General features: G+C 40.2%; 2 protein-coding genes and 1 non-coding gene across 3 annotated transcripts; 2 read left to right on the top strand and 1 right to left on the bottom strand.

Moving 5' to 3' along the window:
- The first annotated feature begins 1,338 nt into the window (after positions 1 to 1,338).
- Positions 1,339 to 15,703, top strand: LOC143859137 (Ku70-binding family protein). Its single transcript, XM_077369819.1, has 5 exons — positions 1,339 to 1,665; positions 1,798 to 1,919; positions 4,605 to 4,742; positions 4,950 to 5,033; positions 15,325 to 15,703. The coding sequence occupies exons 1-5, from the start codon at positions 1,548 to 1,550 to the stop codon at positions 15,457 to 15,459; spliced, it is 597 nt and encodes a 198-aa protein (XP_077225934.1). The 5' UTR covers positions 1,339 to 1,547; the 3' UTR covers positions 15,460 to 15,703.
- LOC143859136 (uncharacterized) lies at positions 5,041 to 12,541 on the top strand. Its single transcript, XM_077369818.1, has 2 exons — positions 5,041 to 8,500; positions 8,736 to 12,541. Exons 1-2 carry the CDS (start codon positions 7,933 to 7,935, stop codon positions 8,771 to 8,773), a joined length of 606 nt encoding a protein of 201 aa, XP_077225933.1. The 5' UTR covers positions 5,041 to 7,932; the 3' UTR covers positions 8,774 to 12,541.
- Positions 14,049 to 14,149, bottom strand: LOC143859480 (U6 spliceosomal RNA). The gene has a single exon (XR_013239261.1). It is a non-coding gene; the product is annotated as a U6 spliceosomal RNA (small nuclear RNA).
- Positions 15,704 to 15,957: the final 254 nt, after the last annotated feature.

Below are 15,957 nucleotides of genomic sequence, written 5' to 3'. Positions count from 1 at the left end.
GCTGTTGGGCTTGGGGGTTTGGGTGTTTGGCGGCTGCATGGATTTGGGCATTGGTGCTTGGCTGTATGATGCATAGATTTGGGTTTTTGGTGACCTAGGTTGGGGTTGATGTAGCTAGATCAAATTGCATTGAGTTAGTTGCATGGCTACATGGGTCTGTTTATTAGGTGCATGGATTGGGTGCAAAGCCCAATAGATCAACCCTCATAGTTTCGGGGATTAGTTTAGGAGTGTTATCCTAAGTGTAATAGGGTTGTTTAGGAATGGAAACATAGGTTCAATAAGCTTGTTTGGGTTAACAAAATTGCGACACTATGGGCTATTTGTGTGAACAAAATAAGGCATAATGGGTGCCGTTTTGGAACACAAAAATGGGTACACTATGGGCTGCTCGAGTAAACAAAACAAGGCACAATGGGGGCTGTTTTGGTTGGCAAAATAGGGGACAAGACGTGGGGTCAGTTGGGTTGAATCGAAGGAATTGAGTTGGCTTGGGTTCGGGTAGGTTGGGTTGGGCCGAGTGAATTGCGTTGGATGAATTGTGGGACCTGTTGAATATATTGACACGAATATATGGTGATGGCTATGGGATGACCGAATGGACAAAGGGGAATGTAGTATAGGATGATGGTAGATGGGTATGATGATAGCTACGATGTTGGGTATGGATATATAGACATTGCTATGGAGGGTCTGCGTAGATAGGTAAAAGGGTATGGGTATGTGGATGTACATGCAATGGGGTTTAGGGATGGGGATATGGTCTGATGAAGTGAAGTATATGGGGTGATGGCTTGGGTGGCATGGTGGGGGTAGGAGCTGTGGCTTATCGGGGACTTGGGTGTTATGATGGCCATGTGGTGGTGGGGTGGATGCGTATAATAATTGGGTCTGATGGATGTGAGGGAGAGTAATAATCCCATAATTTGACAGATGGGTTGAGTTTGGGTCTGGGTCAAGGTCAAGTTTGGGTCCGGGGTTGGACCGGGTGGGTCTGGTTTAATTGGACCGGATGGGTTCGGTTAACTTGTGTTGAACCGATTGGATAGCTTGTGTCGGACCGGGTGGGTCCAGCTGGATTGGGTCGGGTCCGGGTTGAGTCTGGTTGGGTTCGAGTCGTGTTAGGTCCAAGTTGAACCGGGTTGAGTCGCGTTGGACCGGGTTGGTCCGGGTTGAGTGGTTTGGTTTGGTTAGAATAGATTGGTGTACGAATGGAGGTTGGGTTGAATGTTAAGTATGGCCAAATGGCCTGAGTAGGTGGGGTCTTGGATTTTGGCCATGAGGTTACTGGAAATTTGGTACTTGGACTTTGGCCATGAAGTGGGTTCGGTGGGCTAAGCCGAGTGGAGTGGGTTCAAGATTAGGCCGAGTGAGATAGGTCGTAGGCTGGATGGGCTAGGTGCCTACACTAGACAGAGTGGGGTGGGATCCTAAGGATGGGCATTGGGTATGTTGGCCATGTGTTACAGTCTAGCGATTTATAGGCAAAAATCCCCATCAAGAAGAAAGATATCCTCCTCCATCTTTGATCCTTCTGCCAGCGATATATGGCAGAGGAATCCGTCGAGAAAAAGCCGGCTTCTGATTCTAGAAGATTCTCCTATTACGGAAATGGCGGGAGAACGGTGGAGGAATGCCAAGACATGGTCTCCACAAGTCTCAGAAGTAAACCCTTTGCCCTCCTCCACTCCCCCCTTTTTTTATTTTTTTTATTAGGGTTAGGGTTTCGTTTATTTGATTATAACCCTTATTTACTGTTCTTCATTTTTCCCCTGTTTCTATTCTATGATTTTGTAGCTCCCACGGTGAAATTTCTGAAAGAACATCTGGAGAAAGCTGGGTGTATTGTGGGAGAGAAATTCATAAAAGCTGTTGAATGCGAACAGCGGATCAGTGGCGGTTATGTTCGAGGCGAAGGGGTAATTACGCATCCTTCTGCTTATTCTTTACTTGAATTTTGGTAAACAAGATGAAGAAATTGAAATTGAGTGGGGACTGTTTGGAGGTACAACCGAATTGGAATTTGGGTAGGTTTAGGGTTTTGAATTGCGTGGGGTGCATTTGGAGGTACTCCTAGATTGCAATTTGGATGCATAGAGAAGATGGATTGTTTATACTATGGAAGTGCTGTCCACTTGGTAAGTTTGATCCATAGTTTTAAAACTACTCCAATTTTACGAAGGTTTCGCGTTTTACCCTATAGAGTCAATAAAAACTCCTTTTGACTCATCCAAATCATGACCGTGTCGTGTCGAGGCGACAAGGATTTTCGTTGACTGCGTTCCTCGACTCATCCACGTTTTTGAACATTGTTGTCAGCTAGTCCTTTTGTCAAAACATTATATAAACATCCCGGCAAACTGATTGACCTGAACTCAGAGATTTTGTCTGCCCTTAACCTTTGGGATTAGCATGATGAAAGTAGCTCCCGTGCTCTTCTCAAGTGAAAGACTATCATAGAATTCCTTAAGGCCACGTTTGGATACCCATAAGATTTAGATTGGATTTAGTTGATATTTTGAACTGGATTAGATCCTTAGATTTCCAAAATCAGCTACAGCAGTGTAAAAAATTTCCAATTTTCAAATCTTTTCCGCGAGACATTATTTGGAAATCAATATTTGTGGCAACTTCCTTCACCGTTGCTGCTCCTCGACGTTGCTCCGGCCGCAGCGAGACACCCCTCCCTCCCTCCCTCCCTCTCTCTCTTTCTCTCCCTCTCAAAACATGATCATGAAGATGATTGATGTATTTTGTATCCAAAACTCTTCTTTCTCCTCTATCTATTCTTCCTCTTCTCTTCTGCTCTTGTTCTTCTCAGATTCTTCAATTTCTCTCTCCTCTCTTGCATCGGTTTGCCTTCTCCCTATCCCAATATGCCAACAAAAATATAATATTATATTAATGCCTTGGGAAAGAAAAATGGAAAATGACTTATCAGTATGGTTGGAAGATGAGAATGAAATCTAAAGAAGGGTTGTGTGGTGTCTATACGGGCTCCACATGGGAGTGAGAAAAAGACAAGTCATTTTACTTTGTAATGAGAAAAGAGATATTTAGAAGGAAGAGAGGTAAGCCACTGACCTTCCCAATTTGATCTGTCAGATCACAATGAGCACGTCGACTTCACCAAACGGTTCAATCATCTCGGCCTCCATCTATATAAACAACCTTAAGGCTCAAAGGCACGGATCTGAAAACCAGTATTTTCAAAACAAAAAAAAAAACCAGTATTTTCATTCTTCTATATGTATTTGTTGCGGTTGTTGAGTTAAGCATCGGAGGGCCTTCCTGAAGAACAAATTCCGGGTGGTCTTCTGACCATTTGCTCGTGTGCGCAGGTCACTCTTTTTCAACATCGGAGCCATCTCAGATCTCATCCAAATTTTGGCCCAACACCCCTAAAACCTGAGTAAATCAGGATGTTATTAGACATCGGGGCGTTTTCTTTTCGGAACCTGTCTGGCAACAAGTTTCTTCATCACCACTAATTTGATATATAATTCAAGTTTGCATTTTCTTTTCTAATGTTTGAGGAGCATAATCAAGATATAACTTAATTTCTCTTAGCAAAAGGAAAAACCAAAGGATTTTCTCTTAGGCGGTTTTTATAAATTTCAATTGCAATACCTAAATAACACATTTTGCTCTGTTTTCCTATTTATAATGTCTAGAAACATAAAAGTTGATTAATCTAATGAAAACAATTTAATGCTTATTATTAGTAGAAGAACTCATTCTCTTGTGTCAGGATAAAAGTGATTATATATTAGTTTAGCAGTGTTAATCTGTTGCAATGGTAATTGAAACCATATCATACCCCTTATACTTATACCATAGGTATCGGGAAATTCTGTTCGGGTCATTGTATCCATTTCCAAAAAAATTGCACCCGTACATCGACTTATCGCTTCCTAAGTCAATGTCGGTTAATCTGTGTCCTACATTTCCAAAAAAATACTAAAGAAATCCATTTCTGATTTTCCAAAAGTTTGTTTACTATTATTCAGAAAACCATTTCCATGTTTTAAGAAGCTTCTATTTTGCTTTGATTTTCCTTTATTCTTCACATTCTTAATTTTATAATTCTTTGAAAATTTTGCAAGTAAAGTTTTTTTTTGAGGACATAGGGTATCCCCATCCCAAATTTTAGGGCGGGACTATTCCCTACGGATGCGCGGGGAATAGTCCCGCCCTAAAAAGTTATGAGATTAAAATTATGTTATTAATATAATTAGACAATTGTTTTGATATTCTAATATTCGATCAATACTTTAGATTAGTAGATTTGATAGTGTTCGTTTGACTTTAAGAAATAAGGAATAACATTTTGGATTTCCCAATTGATTAAGCATAATGGAGTAATGGACATGGAGGTAGAAAATAATAATACAAATAAATGTTTTATTATGCCTATATTTTATCAATTTTGATAGTATTATGTAAGAATTTATGCTTTTTTCCTAAAGAAAAGATCTAAAATTAATTCTGCACCGGAAAACTTTTTCTGGACTCCATACCAGTTCCCGTCCCCACTTCTTGTGTACGTTCCAGATTCCCTCTTCTGGTAACTATGACTTATACTGTATTATATTTCGTGTCAGATAAGGGTGTGTAGTAATCACATGAATCTTCAAGATGAGGTAAACCAAGTTGTTATTCATGAGCTGATCCATGCGTATGATGACTGCCGGGCTGCAAATTTGGACTGGGGAAACTGTGCTCATCACGCTTGCAGTGAGGTAATTTGTAATTTCTTTAATGTTAATTTGTAATTTTTCTTGTAAGACATATAGTTTCGTGTTCCTTGATTTATGGTCACTATGTCGACCATAGTAATTGCCACCTGATCTGTGCTGAGTACTTATAATTTCTTACATTCGCAGCCAGTTTCTTTTATTTCGAAGTTTTTTTAGAAGCCTTTTTATCTTCATTTCTCTTTGTATCAGATCCGTGCTGGTCATCTAAGTGGTGATTGTCACTACAAACGTGAATTATTGCGAGGATTTGTAAAATTACGAGGTCATGAACAAGTAAGCTTCTGTCTTCTCCAAAGTTTGAAATTATCCTTCCTCATTTGGGAATCGTTATAGTGGAAATTTATTGTAGTACACTAAATAGTTTCATTACGATTAATAACAGGGCAAGAATATCTTTCAACTTATTTGAGGTTAAAATCATAAACAGAAAACAACTTTCAACTTACCAACTGTTTGTTGAAGGTAGAGGACAGGTTGGCTTCTGCACTTTAGACGATCATTGGATCTTACCCGGTATCCAAAAGATCACTTAAATTTGGGGCTCTTGTTGCCATGTTTATTTCTATTAAAGTGGTTAATATGTTCATAAAATAACTGCAAAATTTATATCTGAACACATTCTTTTATTTTCTTATTGTATATGATTCTATTAAACATGACACTGACTGAGTATAATTCTGAAAATGAGAGGCTCAAACCTTTGAAAGGAACCAGACACTAAACAAAAATTAGTCCATGGTTGGATGGCGATATGTATTGTGGCTTGCCTCAGAATTACTCAGTGATAATTATTGTGGCTTGCCTCACAATTACTCTGGGAAGCAATCTGATAGGCGAAAGAAAAAAGTTCCATCATATTAAGGATATCTTTAGCTGCATAATCCAGTCAGCATCGATTGCCTCGGCTTTTCATGGCATCTCGGTTGTGGGCATTTGTCGCCATTGGATTTCAATCGATCCTCTAGAGTGGGACAAAAAGATTGTTCAGGTTTTTAATCTAGAAGATAGACCTTTCGTCTTTGCGACTGTAATGAGTCTGGGAACAAAAAGAAAAGGTGGATTGGAGGAGAGCTAGAAGGCAACACACATAGATAGCATCCATGTCTGGAATTCTAAGTGAACCAAAACCTTGGATTTAGGATAAATCTTATCATATGCATGCTAGGAAGGGACCAGACTTGCTATGCATAAGGTGTGCTATGGGCTGAATCTCTCTCTCTCTCTCTCTCTCTGTCTCACACACACACACACACACATATTCTTTTTCTTCCCAATTTCTTCTAGGGAAATGATATCCCCCCCCCCCCCCTCTCAATGTTATTCGTTAAGTTTAAAAGGCAAAGAAAAACGTTAAAGGGGGTGAATTTATCCTCGAGCAGTGAACCATTAAACCATTATCACAGAAACTGTTGGGGGGTGGGGGGGGGGGCTTTCTTCTCTGTATCTCTCTATTCTCTGTTTCTTCCATTTTCCTCATTTCTTCTATCTTCTCTCCGTCTGCTCAAGCAAATTCCAAATAGGATAGTATAGTCATTTAACAAAAGAATAACTACAATGGTGGAAAAAGGCAATAGAATCAGATTGGATTGCGAATAAAGAGGGTGCAGTATTATCCTTAAAAGGAAAAAAATAATGGAATCATAGAGAGAAAAAGTTTTAGAGAATAACGAGAGAAGCTAGAGAGCAGCGTACACCCTAGTTTATTCGGTCTGCTGAAATGTCGGCATGACAAGTCACAAACACAACAAGACACAGCATGACATGTACTGATGATTGTTGAACATGTGTGCATCCCTCTGTTGAGGGTATATTGGTCATTCCATTTATTTCTACACACGCATATATATTATGCGTGGGAGACAGAGACTCATGCTTTTGGTTTTTCTCTCAATATTCTCTTCTTCCTTCTCTTCTACTTCTATTCCCACAGATTCAATGTAGTTTGACATGGTATCAGAGCGATCGTGATTGAAGTTCGAAGAAGATTGAAGATCGTGGTTGAAAGTACCAAACCCTAACCCTAACTTTCACTAAATAACCCTAACCCTTAACCATCCCCAACCTTCCAAGCCATTGCCGCATCCCTTAACCTAAACCTAAACCCAACGCTAACCCTAACCCTAACCGCACCACCCCGCCTCTCCCAAATCATTGCTGCCCACCCTCTCTCACCCTCCACTCCAGTGCCGCCCCTTCCTTTCTCAGTTTTCACCAAATCTTAACCCTAAACTTCATACCTATTCCCTTTTTCTTACAAATCAGCACCTAATCTACCTTTATTTGTTATGCTTTTGCCTTTGTCTCCATGTTCTAAGCCACACTTTGTTCTCTCCTCATCGTGTGGTTGGTTCCGGGTACTTAGTTCATTGTTTTTCATCGGGATAATTGAGTTTTTTTTGTCGTGGTGTTGCTGATTTGCTCTTTCCCGGAACCTGTCATTCTGGTTGATGTTGTTGGTGGTGTACTTGTGCGTGGATGATGTTCAGTGGTTGGTGCTTACGGTGTTTGGTTCATGACTGGTTGTTGGTGTTCTGTGGTGATTTATTGGATGGTGTGTGGTGGTTTGTGGTTGATGTTGCTGGTCGATTGGTTGTTTGTTGGGGATCCCTTCTATTTTTGCCAGTCTGCATAGTGGTGGTTGTTGTTGGTTCTGGATATTTGGTGTGGATTGGTGATTGTTGATTGATTCTTTGTTGTGGTTTGATATGACTAAGCCTTCTCTAGCTCTTCTGTCGTACCTAGCTCGTTTCCGGTGACTTCTATGACGTCCATCAAGCTTGATGGGTAGAAGTACCCTGCCTGGAGTAGGTCTGTTCATCTTTATCTCCATGGGTAGGGCAAGTTGAGTTTTATTATGTTGGATCCCCCTAATCCTAAGGATTCCTCCTATGACAAGTTGAATTATGCCAGAGTATGGAGCCCATGATTAACAATCATATGTTATTTCTGAATACATCTCGTGCGGTGTGGTGACGTGCAGAGACCCTTTATTCAAGGCACTAATAATCTGACTCGTATTTGTGATATTGACATGGACTTCTTTATTGTGAAGTGGGGTGAAAAGTCTGTTTCTGAGTACTATTCTGACTTTGTTGGCCTATGTGAGCAGTTGGATGTTTATCATCCCCCTTCCACAGATCTAACTGTGTTAGCCCGGCAGAAAAAATGAGTTATGTGTTACTCAGTTTTGGATGGTCTAGGCCATGAGTTCTTGCTTATTCTCCAGCAGATCTTAGGCCTTAGCACGTTACCTGATTTGGATGAGGTGTTCTCTCGAGTACAACAGGCCCTGAGTGTTGACGCTCCTAGTGATACTATTGTTGAGCAGTCAACGATGGCTGTTCAGACCGGTTCTGGTCGAGGCACACGGGGCCGTAGAGGTTATGGACGTGGTTTTGGTCGTGATTCATGGGGAGGCCGTAGCACTGGTGGTTGTGGCTCCCGCTACTGTTCTCATTGTGATATGGAGGGTCATACTGTTGATTTTTGTTATGATTTACATCCCGAGCTGAGCCCTTCTCGTTCTGAGCATTATGTTTCTGAGACTCCCACTGCGGTACCTACTGATTTTTCTGACACCGTAGTTGTTTCTCAATCTGAATATGAATCCCTTCTACGCCAACAGGACAAAGGGAAACATGCTACTGCCAACCTTGCCACGGAAAGTAGCACCCCATCCTGCTCTCTCAGTCATTCCACTTCATGGCTCATTGATTTTGGAGTCTCACATCATATGACTGGTAACAGTAGCCTCCTTAGCCTATTTAAGCCTCATTCGTCTTCTACTTTAGTTACTTTGGGTAATGGGGGGCGAAATGCTCCATTTCTGGTACAGGGGACACTTTTGTCGGTTCTCATTTATCACTTTCTTTTGTTTTATGTGTACCTAGTTTCCCTTGTAACGTTTTATATGTTAGTCAGCTTACTCGTCGCCTTAATTGTTCAGTGACATTCTCTCCTTATTTTTCTTTTTAGGATCTAGTGACTGGGAGGAGGATTGGTTTATGTCGTGAAGTGGATGGTCTCTAATACCTTGATGGTGTTCCTGCCCATACTGCGCTGAGTTCTTCGGTTGATTCGTTCCTGTGGAACCGTTGTCTTGGTCACCCTCCAATCGATCGTTTGCAGTATTCGTCTACCGTGTTTGGTCCTGTTAGTCAGTTTAGTGTGGGTCGTATCAGTGTGGAAAACACCATCGTGTTTCCTATAAGTTTCGTTTAGTTAGTCGTGTCCTACGTTCGTTTGAGCTGGTTCATTCAGACGTTTGGGGTCCATGTTGGACTTACTCTAATTTGGTGGTCGGTACTTCATTATTTTTGTGGATAATTATTCTAGGATGACATGGTTATATGTAATAAAGGATCGTTCTGAAGTTTTTAATATATTTGGCTCCTTTTATGCTGAAATCTCTACTAAGTACTCTTGTTCTATTAAATGCTTGCGCACAGATAATGCACGTGAATATTTCTCTGTTTCTAATGGTTTTTTGGATTTTTTTATCTCGTCATGGTATTATTCACCAATCATCGTGTGCTCATACCTCTCAGCAAATTTGGGTTGCAAAGAGGAAAATTCGATACCTTGTCGATATTGCCAGGACTTTATTCTATCAGATGCATGTTCATAAGTCCTATTGGGTTGAAGCCGTTTTCACATCCTGTTTTTTAGCAAATTGACTTCCCTCTTCCGTTCTTGAAAATCGGTCACCCTTCTCTATCTTACATCCTTCTGGGAATCCATTTCCTTTAATTGCTAGAGTGTTTGGTTGCACGTGTTTTGTTCACGGTCTCACTCCTGGTCTTGATAAGTTGGATCCTAGAGTAATTAAGTGTGTTTTTCTTGGATATTCCCGTACTCAGAAAGGATGCCGATGTTATAGTCTCCGTCGTACTTTTGTGTTTGTTGATGTCTCTTTCTTTGAGGATACTCGTATTTTCCTGGTCCTACTTCTACCCCTATTCTTGACCCTGAGGTTCCACTGCCCTTGTCTGTTCCAGTACCTCCCTCTGCCCTGAGTTCATTACCTTTTGATCAACCCAAACCTCTTCAGGTTTATTCTCGTCGTCGTCAATTGCCTGCGTGTCCGAATACCACTTCATGTCCTACAGTCCCTTCTCAGCCTGCTGGACCTCTTGCAGTTCCTGAGGTAATTGATTATTCCGCTGATGCTCCGATCGCCTCTCATATGCGATCTCGCTCCTCTCATCATCCTCTTTCTGATGTAGTTTCCTATGCTCATGTGTCACTTTCTTATAGTTCTTTTTAATCATCTCTAGCTTCAGTTTCTATTCCTCACTCTGTTGTCAAGGCTTTGGCTCATCCAGGTTGGTGAGCAGCTATGGGGGCAAAGATGGGGGCTATGAAGGAGAATTACACATGGCAGTTAGTCCCTCTTCCTCCAGATGCTTAGGTGGTTGGCTGTAAGTGGGTGTTTACTGTGAAATATCTACGAGATGGGACAGTAGAAAGATTCAAGGCTCGATTGGTTGCAAAGGGATATACCCAGACATATGGCATTGATTACACGAAGATATTTTCTCATGTGGCAAAGATTCCTTCTATCTGAGTGCTGATCTCCCTTGCCGTCAACCTCTCTTGGCCTCTCTTTCAGTTGGATGTTAAGAATGCCTTCTTGCATGGTGATTTGCAGGAAGAAGTTTATATGGAGCAACCTCTCAGGTTTGTTGCTGAGGGGGAGATGAAGACTGCTGTTTGTAGGTTACATAAGGCGATATATGGGCTTAAGCAATCCCCTTGTGCTTGGTTTGGTAGATTTAGTGAGGCAGTGCTGCATTTTGGGATGAAACAGTGTGTTGTAGGTCATTCAATGTTCAGCTCTTGGGGCAAAGATGGGAGGATCTTTCTGATTGTGTATGTTGATGATATCATCATCACAGGGAATGACAGTGTAGGGATACAAAGACTGAAGGATTTTCTTCAAAAAAGAATTCTGCACTAATGATCTTTGCCGTCTGAGATACTTTTTAGGGATAGAGGTAGCATATTCTCACAGAGGGGTATCTCTTTCACAAATGAAGTATGCACTGGATATATTGGAGGAGACTGGTCTTCTAGGAGCAAAGCCAGCCGAGACTCCCATGGACCCAAATGTCAAACTCTCACCTGATCAGGGAAGTTACTAGAGGATCCAGGCAAGTACAGACGACTATTTGGGAGGCTGATTTACCTTATTGTTACACGTTTCGATTTTGCCTATGCAGTTGGTGTGGCTAGTCAATATATGAGTGCATCTCGAACATCTCATTGGTTGGCAGTTATTCATATGGTGAATTACCTGAAGAAAGCTCTTGGCAAAGGACTTCTCTTCAGAAAACATATAGTGAATTACTTGAAGAAAGCTCCCGGCAAAGGACTTCTCTTCAGAAAACATAACCACATGAGGATTTAGGGATATTCAAATGCAGACTCGGTAGGATCTCCTGCAGACAGGAGATCTACAAATGGCTATTGTACGTTTATTGGAGGTAACTTGGTGTCTTGGAGAAGCAGATCAAGGTCAAGTGCAGATGCTGAGTACAGAGCCATGGCCTATGCAGGTTGTTAGCTGATCTGGCTGGGGTCATTCATGTCAGAGATTGGGCTACCCTACTCGTCACCAGGGTCACTTCATTGTGACTACAAGTCCGTCATTCATACAGCCATGAATCCAGTTTTTCACGAGCGGACAAAGCACATGGAGGTTCATTGCCATTTTATTCGTCAACGGATTCAAGAAAAGAGATTTGCATGGTGTTTACAAGATCAAATGATCAACTAACAGACATGTTTACAAAGCCATTGAGATCTATGTAACAAGCTGGGGATGTATGCTTGAGGGGGAATGTTGAACATGTGTGCATCCCTCTGTTGAGGGTATATTGGTCATTCCATGTATTTCTACACACAAATATTATGCGTGGGAGACAGAGACATGTATTTCTACACACAAATATTATGATTACATCCCCAGCTTGAGGGGGAATGTTTAACATGTGCGCATCTCTCTTTTGAGGGTATATTGGTCATTCCATGTATTTCTACACACATATATTATGCGTGGGAGACAGAGACTCATGCTTGTGGTTTTTCTTCCAATATTCTCTTCTACCTTCTCTTCTACTTCTTCTCCCACAGATTCAATGTAGTTTGACAATGATGTCGTAAAGCAATGCTAACATTTGGCACAGAAATTTGAAGTTTCCCTTTTTGGACACTTGTAATCAAAATATCTGTCATACCTCTTTAGTAACGTTTCTGATGTCCAAGTTATCAACGTACGTATGTTTTTATTTTGTGAATGATAGCTAAGATTTATTAAGGACGCTTCAAGTACAAGGGGTTGGGCCTCTAGCTCACTGGTTAAGGCTTTTTTCTTTGACTCTGGAGGTCGGGGGTTCAGTCTCAGCTTACCTACCAAAAAAAAAAAACAGAGACACTGCAAGTCCAAGTACCACAATCAAACTAATCAGCATAGACACTGCAAGTCCAAGTACTCCATAGGATCATCCCAACCTTATGATTTGTGGAGGTAGAAATGGACGTGTATAAACCTTCACAAATCTGTCCATTTTTTGTGTCCATAGTTCGAAGGGTTAGGATGATCCTAGGGAGCTGATTTATTGGGTATACCCTATCTATGTGAGGGCCCATCAAATGAATGCTTTGGATCACCCAAACAATGTGGCCGCCTCTGTATTTTATGCTAGGGTGTAGATAACTTATCTACACTAGGGTGTAGGAACTGTTTTCTCATATTCTACAAGATTATGATGGGTCCTAGAGCCAATCATATTTTGTTCTCAATGTGCTTTTTTTATTGGGAGGTAAATATTTGAAGGTGCCCTTATTGCACGTTTACACACGAATGCACTGACACACACACACACACACACACACACACACACACACACACACACACACACACATATATATATATATATATATATATATATATATATATATATAGAGAGAGAGAGAGAGAGAGAGAGAACAGTTCCTACACCCTATCTTTAGAATATAGACAATACCTTCACAAGAATTTTGTATACGCTCCCTACCAAACTGATCGCCGTATCTTTTTAAGCTCCTCCACTCTTGGGAATTAGAGTAATGAAGTTGGAAATAGTACCCCCATCAAGCCAATGCTCAATCATGGGTCTACTTGGAGAAAGCATAGTTATTTTCCTTGATAAATCCCCATCATACTTGGGAGGATGACATATAGAAGACTGGCTTGGAGCTCTATCCCCTTTCATTGCAAACACTGCATCCTTAATCTCTTTTTTCTATTGTTTCAAAAAATCGGACTTGGGCAAAACTTGACCAAGGTAAGAATTTCTTCAATTCGGCGAGTTAAGGATTGAATCAGTCAATTTTCATGAAACAGGGCAAGCCAACAGAGTTTTGATTGACTTGGTAGGGCAAAACTAGGACTAGGATGAGAATTTGACCAAGGGAAGAGGGAGCCGTCTTAGACAAGTAGACGATTGACTCACGGATTTTCTAAACAAACGTTTTTTTAGGAAACTCCTCTTCAATTCTTCTAGAATTTGCTTCATTGATGGACCTAGATCCTATGCCATCCAGCTGCAGCCTGTGTAGTTCTTTGGAAAACTGCACAATCTCATCAATGATGGCTTCTGAATACTCACATCTGACCCCATTCATTAACAAATTTGTTATACAATTGTTTTTTCTCCTTGCACTCACTTTGTATGAAAAAATGCTGTATTCTTATCACCCAACTTCATCCCTCTTTTCTTTCATTTGATGAACGGCAAGTTTCTTTAGATCATCTTTTGCCAACTGCCTCCCCTGTATGCCTTCCTTAATTGTCCCCCTTCCAAATCTATTGAAGTATCCAATCTGCCTTACTATTGAAGTATCCAATCTGTTCTTAGGGCTGAGTCTTATAACATTGAAATCACCATCTATACACCATGGATTGGACCATACTATTTTGATTTCTTCAAGCTACCCATACACCACCTTGAGCCCTTGTCTGTTTGGCTTGAGTGCTGAGAATGTCTTTGAAAAATCATCCTTTGAATTTCTAAACTGAGCAGACTAAGAATATACCTTCAAATCAACATTCTGAATTTGAGGATGCATGATGATGCCTCCCATGCTCCTTTAGATTTCAGACCACCACTTGGTTCCCTTCTTGGCAGATTAATGTCCACCAACTTTGTTTCCTGCAATGCAACTGTATCCGCATTCTGTCCCCCCATCTTCTCTTTTACAATCGCCCTTTTCTCCTGGTGACCACGACCCCTAGTAGCATCCCAAAAAAAATTGGACCAGTTCTTGGCTTGTGTGTCATTCTGTGCAGGGGCCATGCTGATCTTCTATGCATAGTTTCAATTTTATTCAATTTTATAGATTATTATATTTTCTATTCTAATTACAACTAATAAAAAAAGAAAATTTGTTGATTAAAACTAGTAAAAGAAAATTACAACTAATAAGAAAAGAAAATGTGTCGAATAAAACTAGTAAAAGAAAAGGGATTTAGGCTTTTGAATAGAAAGAAAAAGGTTTTATATCTCTTGCATTTCTCTAAGGTGCACTGACATAATCATTGCATCTTGTCTGTCATTGTGGGCAACGATAGTTGCAGTCGGACATTTCTTCGTATCTTCTCTACATTAAATTTTATGGCATTGCCCTCTCTCTCTCTCTCTATCATTTATTTCTTTATTTTTTGTTGTAGCGTCTCTCTCTCTCTCTCTCTCTCTCTCTCTCTCTCTCTCTCTCTCTCTCTCCCTCCCTATTTTCTTCCATTTGTTTTTGTTTATGGCGGTTCTTTGTCTAAAATTTGTACCTGGAATTGGAAACCATCTAAAGAAAAAAAAAAGAATTAGTAACATTCCCCCCTCTCCCTCTCTCTATATATGCAAGTATCTTGGTATACTAGGTTTCAAGGGACTGCTATCTTCAAGGATTTTTTCCTGTATTTATTCATTATTTTATTATTATTCCTTTTCGTGGTGGGGTTCAGCGGGGTGGCAGTGGTTGTCAAGGAGTTCTTGTAAAGAGGAGTCTTCGACAATGACATTGAGAAAAGGTCAAGTGGAAATGCAATCATTCGACTTTGGGTTTGTAGTTCCAACTTCAGTCGAACTGAATGCATCAATCTCTTGAAAGATTGATAGATATTCATGCTGATATTTCTAGCTAGAATGGAAAGTAGCTGATGAATCTTGCAAGCTGAGTATAGTACATTCGTGGGGATAAAACAGCTGTTAAATTTCTATAACTTTTAGTTTTGGAGATGGGATTGCCTTTCTCCTTGAATCCACATTTCAATTTCTATCCCCTTATATATCATTCAAAATAATAATAATAATAAAATAAAATTTCTATCCCCTTATGTGTCCTCCCTCAGTCATTCTTCAACAAAATTCTAACCTTCAGGGCCAGTTTCTGAATTGTGATTTTGAATACTGGCGCAGCTTCTTTTTTCAATGCTTAATTGAAATTGTTTGGTATACACTATGTGTGGACCACCCCTATTGTATTTTAATTTTAATTGCTGAACACTTTCTCTCTTCATTGCGTGAAGGATTGTGTGCGAAGAAGAGTAATGAAGTCAGTGATTGCCAACCCATACTGCTCGGAATCGGCTGCAAAGGATGCCATGGAAGCTGTTTGGGATGTTTGTTACAATGACACAAAACCATTTGATAGAGCTCCTTAATTTAAATCGCCCTTATTTTAGAAAGAGGAGTTTTTTAGCGTAAAACACAAAACCCTAAAGAGAAAAAGAGATGGGAATTGGTCCCAACCATTGTTGAGCTATTATGTTATATGACTCACAGGTTTCTTTCCAGTTCTGTTTTTTTTTTCTTGTAATTGTCAAATTTTGAGATTTTGTCATTGTTGTTTCACTGCAAGCAGGATGATCAAATTATTTATTATTTCGTCATATGCACGATTTCTGACCTTTTATGCATAGTAAGGTTTTTTTTTTTTTTTTTTTTCTTTTAAGGTTTTTTTTTGTCTTTAAATATTATGATTCATTAATTTGTTGCATCTGGATCCACTACGTATGATAATCTTTCCTTGTAATTTTATCTGCTTGGTTGGTGTTGGTGTTGGTGTTATTGAAGCTTGCTGGATAGGGCTGTGGTATTATGCATTGAAATCCTTTTTTGAGGGATGGCTAGTCGATGTAATGACTAATGATTAGCACAAT

The sequence above is a fragment of the Tasmannia lanceolata genome, unplaced genomic scaffold (assembly GCF_043159265.1).
Source record: "Tasmannia lanceolata isolate RefF3 unplaced genomic scaffold, GAP_Taslan_0.1 ptg000029l, whole genome shotgun sequence".
NCBI lineage: Eukaryota > Viridiplantae > Streptophyta > Magnoliopsida > Canellales > Winteraceae > Tasmannia > Tasmannia lanceolata.
The sequence above is the reverse complement of the archived record's forward strand: the minus strand, read 5'-3'. Positions and strand labels throughout refer to the sequence as shown.

Coding starts and splice junctions, on each gene's coding strand:
- LOC143859136 (XM_077369818.1), top strand. CDS start 7,933: ATGTGTTACTCAGTTTTGGATGGTCTAGGCCATGAGTTCTTGCTTATT. Junction 8,501..8,735: donor AGTCTCACATCATATGACTG/GTAACAGTAGCC, acceptor TTTTCTTTTTAG/GATCTAGTGACTGGGAGGAG.
- LOC143859137 (XM_077369819.1), top strand. CDS start 1,548: ATGGCAGAGGAATCCGTCGAGAAAAAGCCGGCTTCTGATTCTAGAAGA. Junction 1,920..4,604: donor GTTATGTTCGAGGCGAAGGG/GTAATTACGCAT, acceptor ATTTCGTGTCAG/ATAAGGGTGTGTAGTAATCA. Junction 5,034..15,324: donor AATTACGAGGTCATGAACAA/GTAAGCTTCTGT, acceptor CATTGCGTGAAG/GATTGTGTGCGAAGAAGAGT.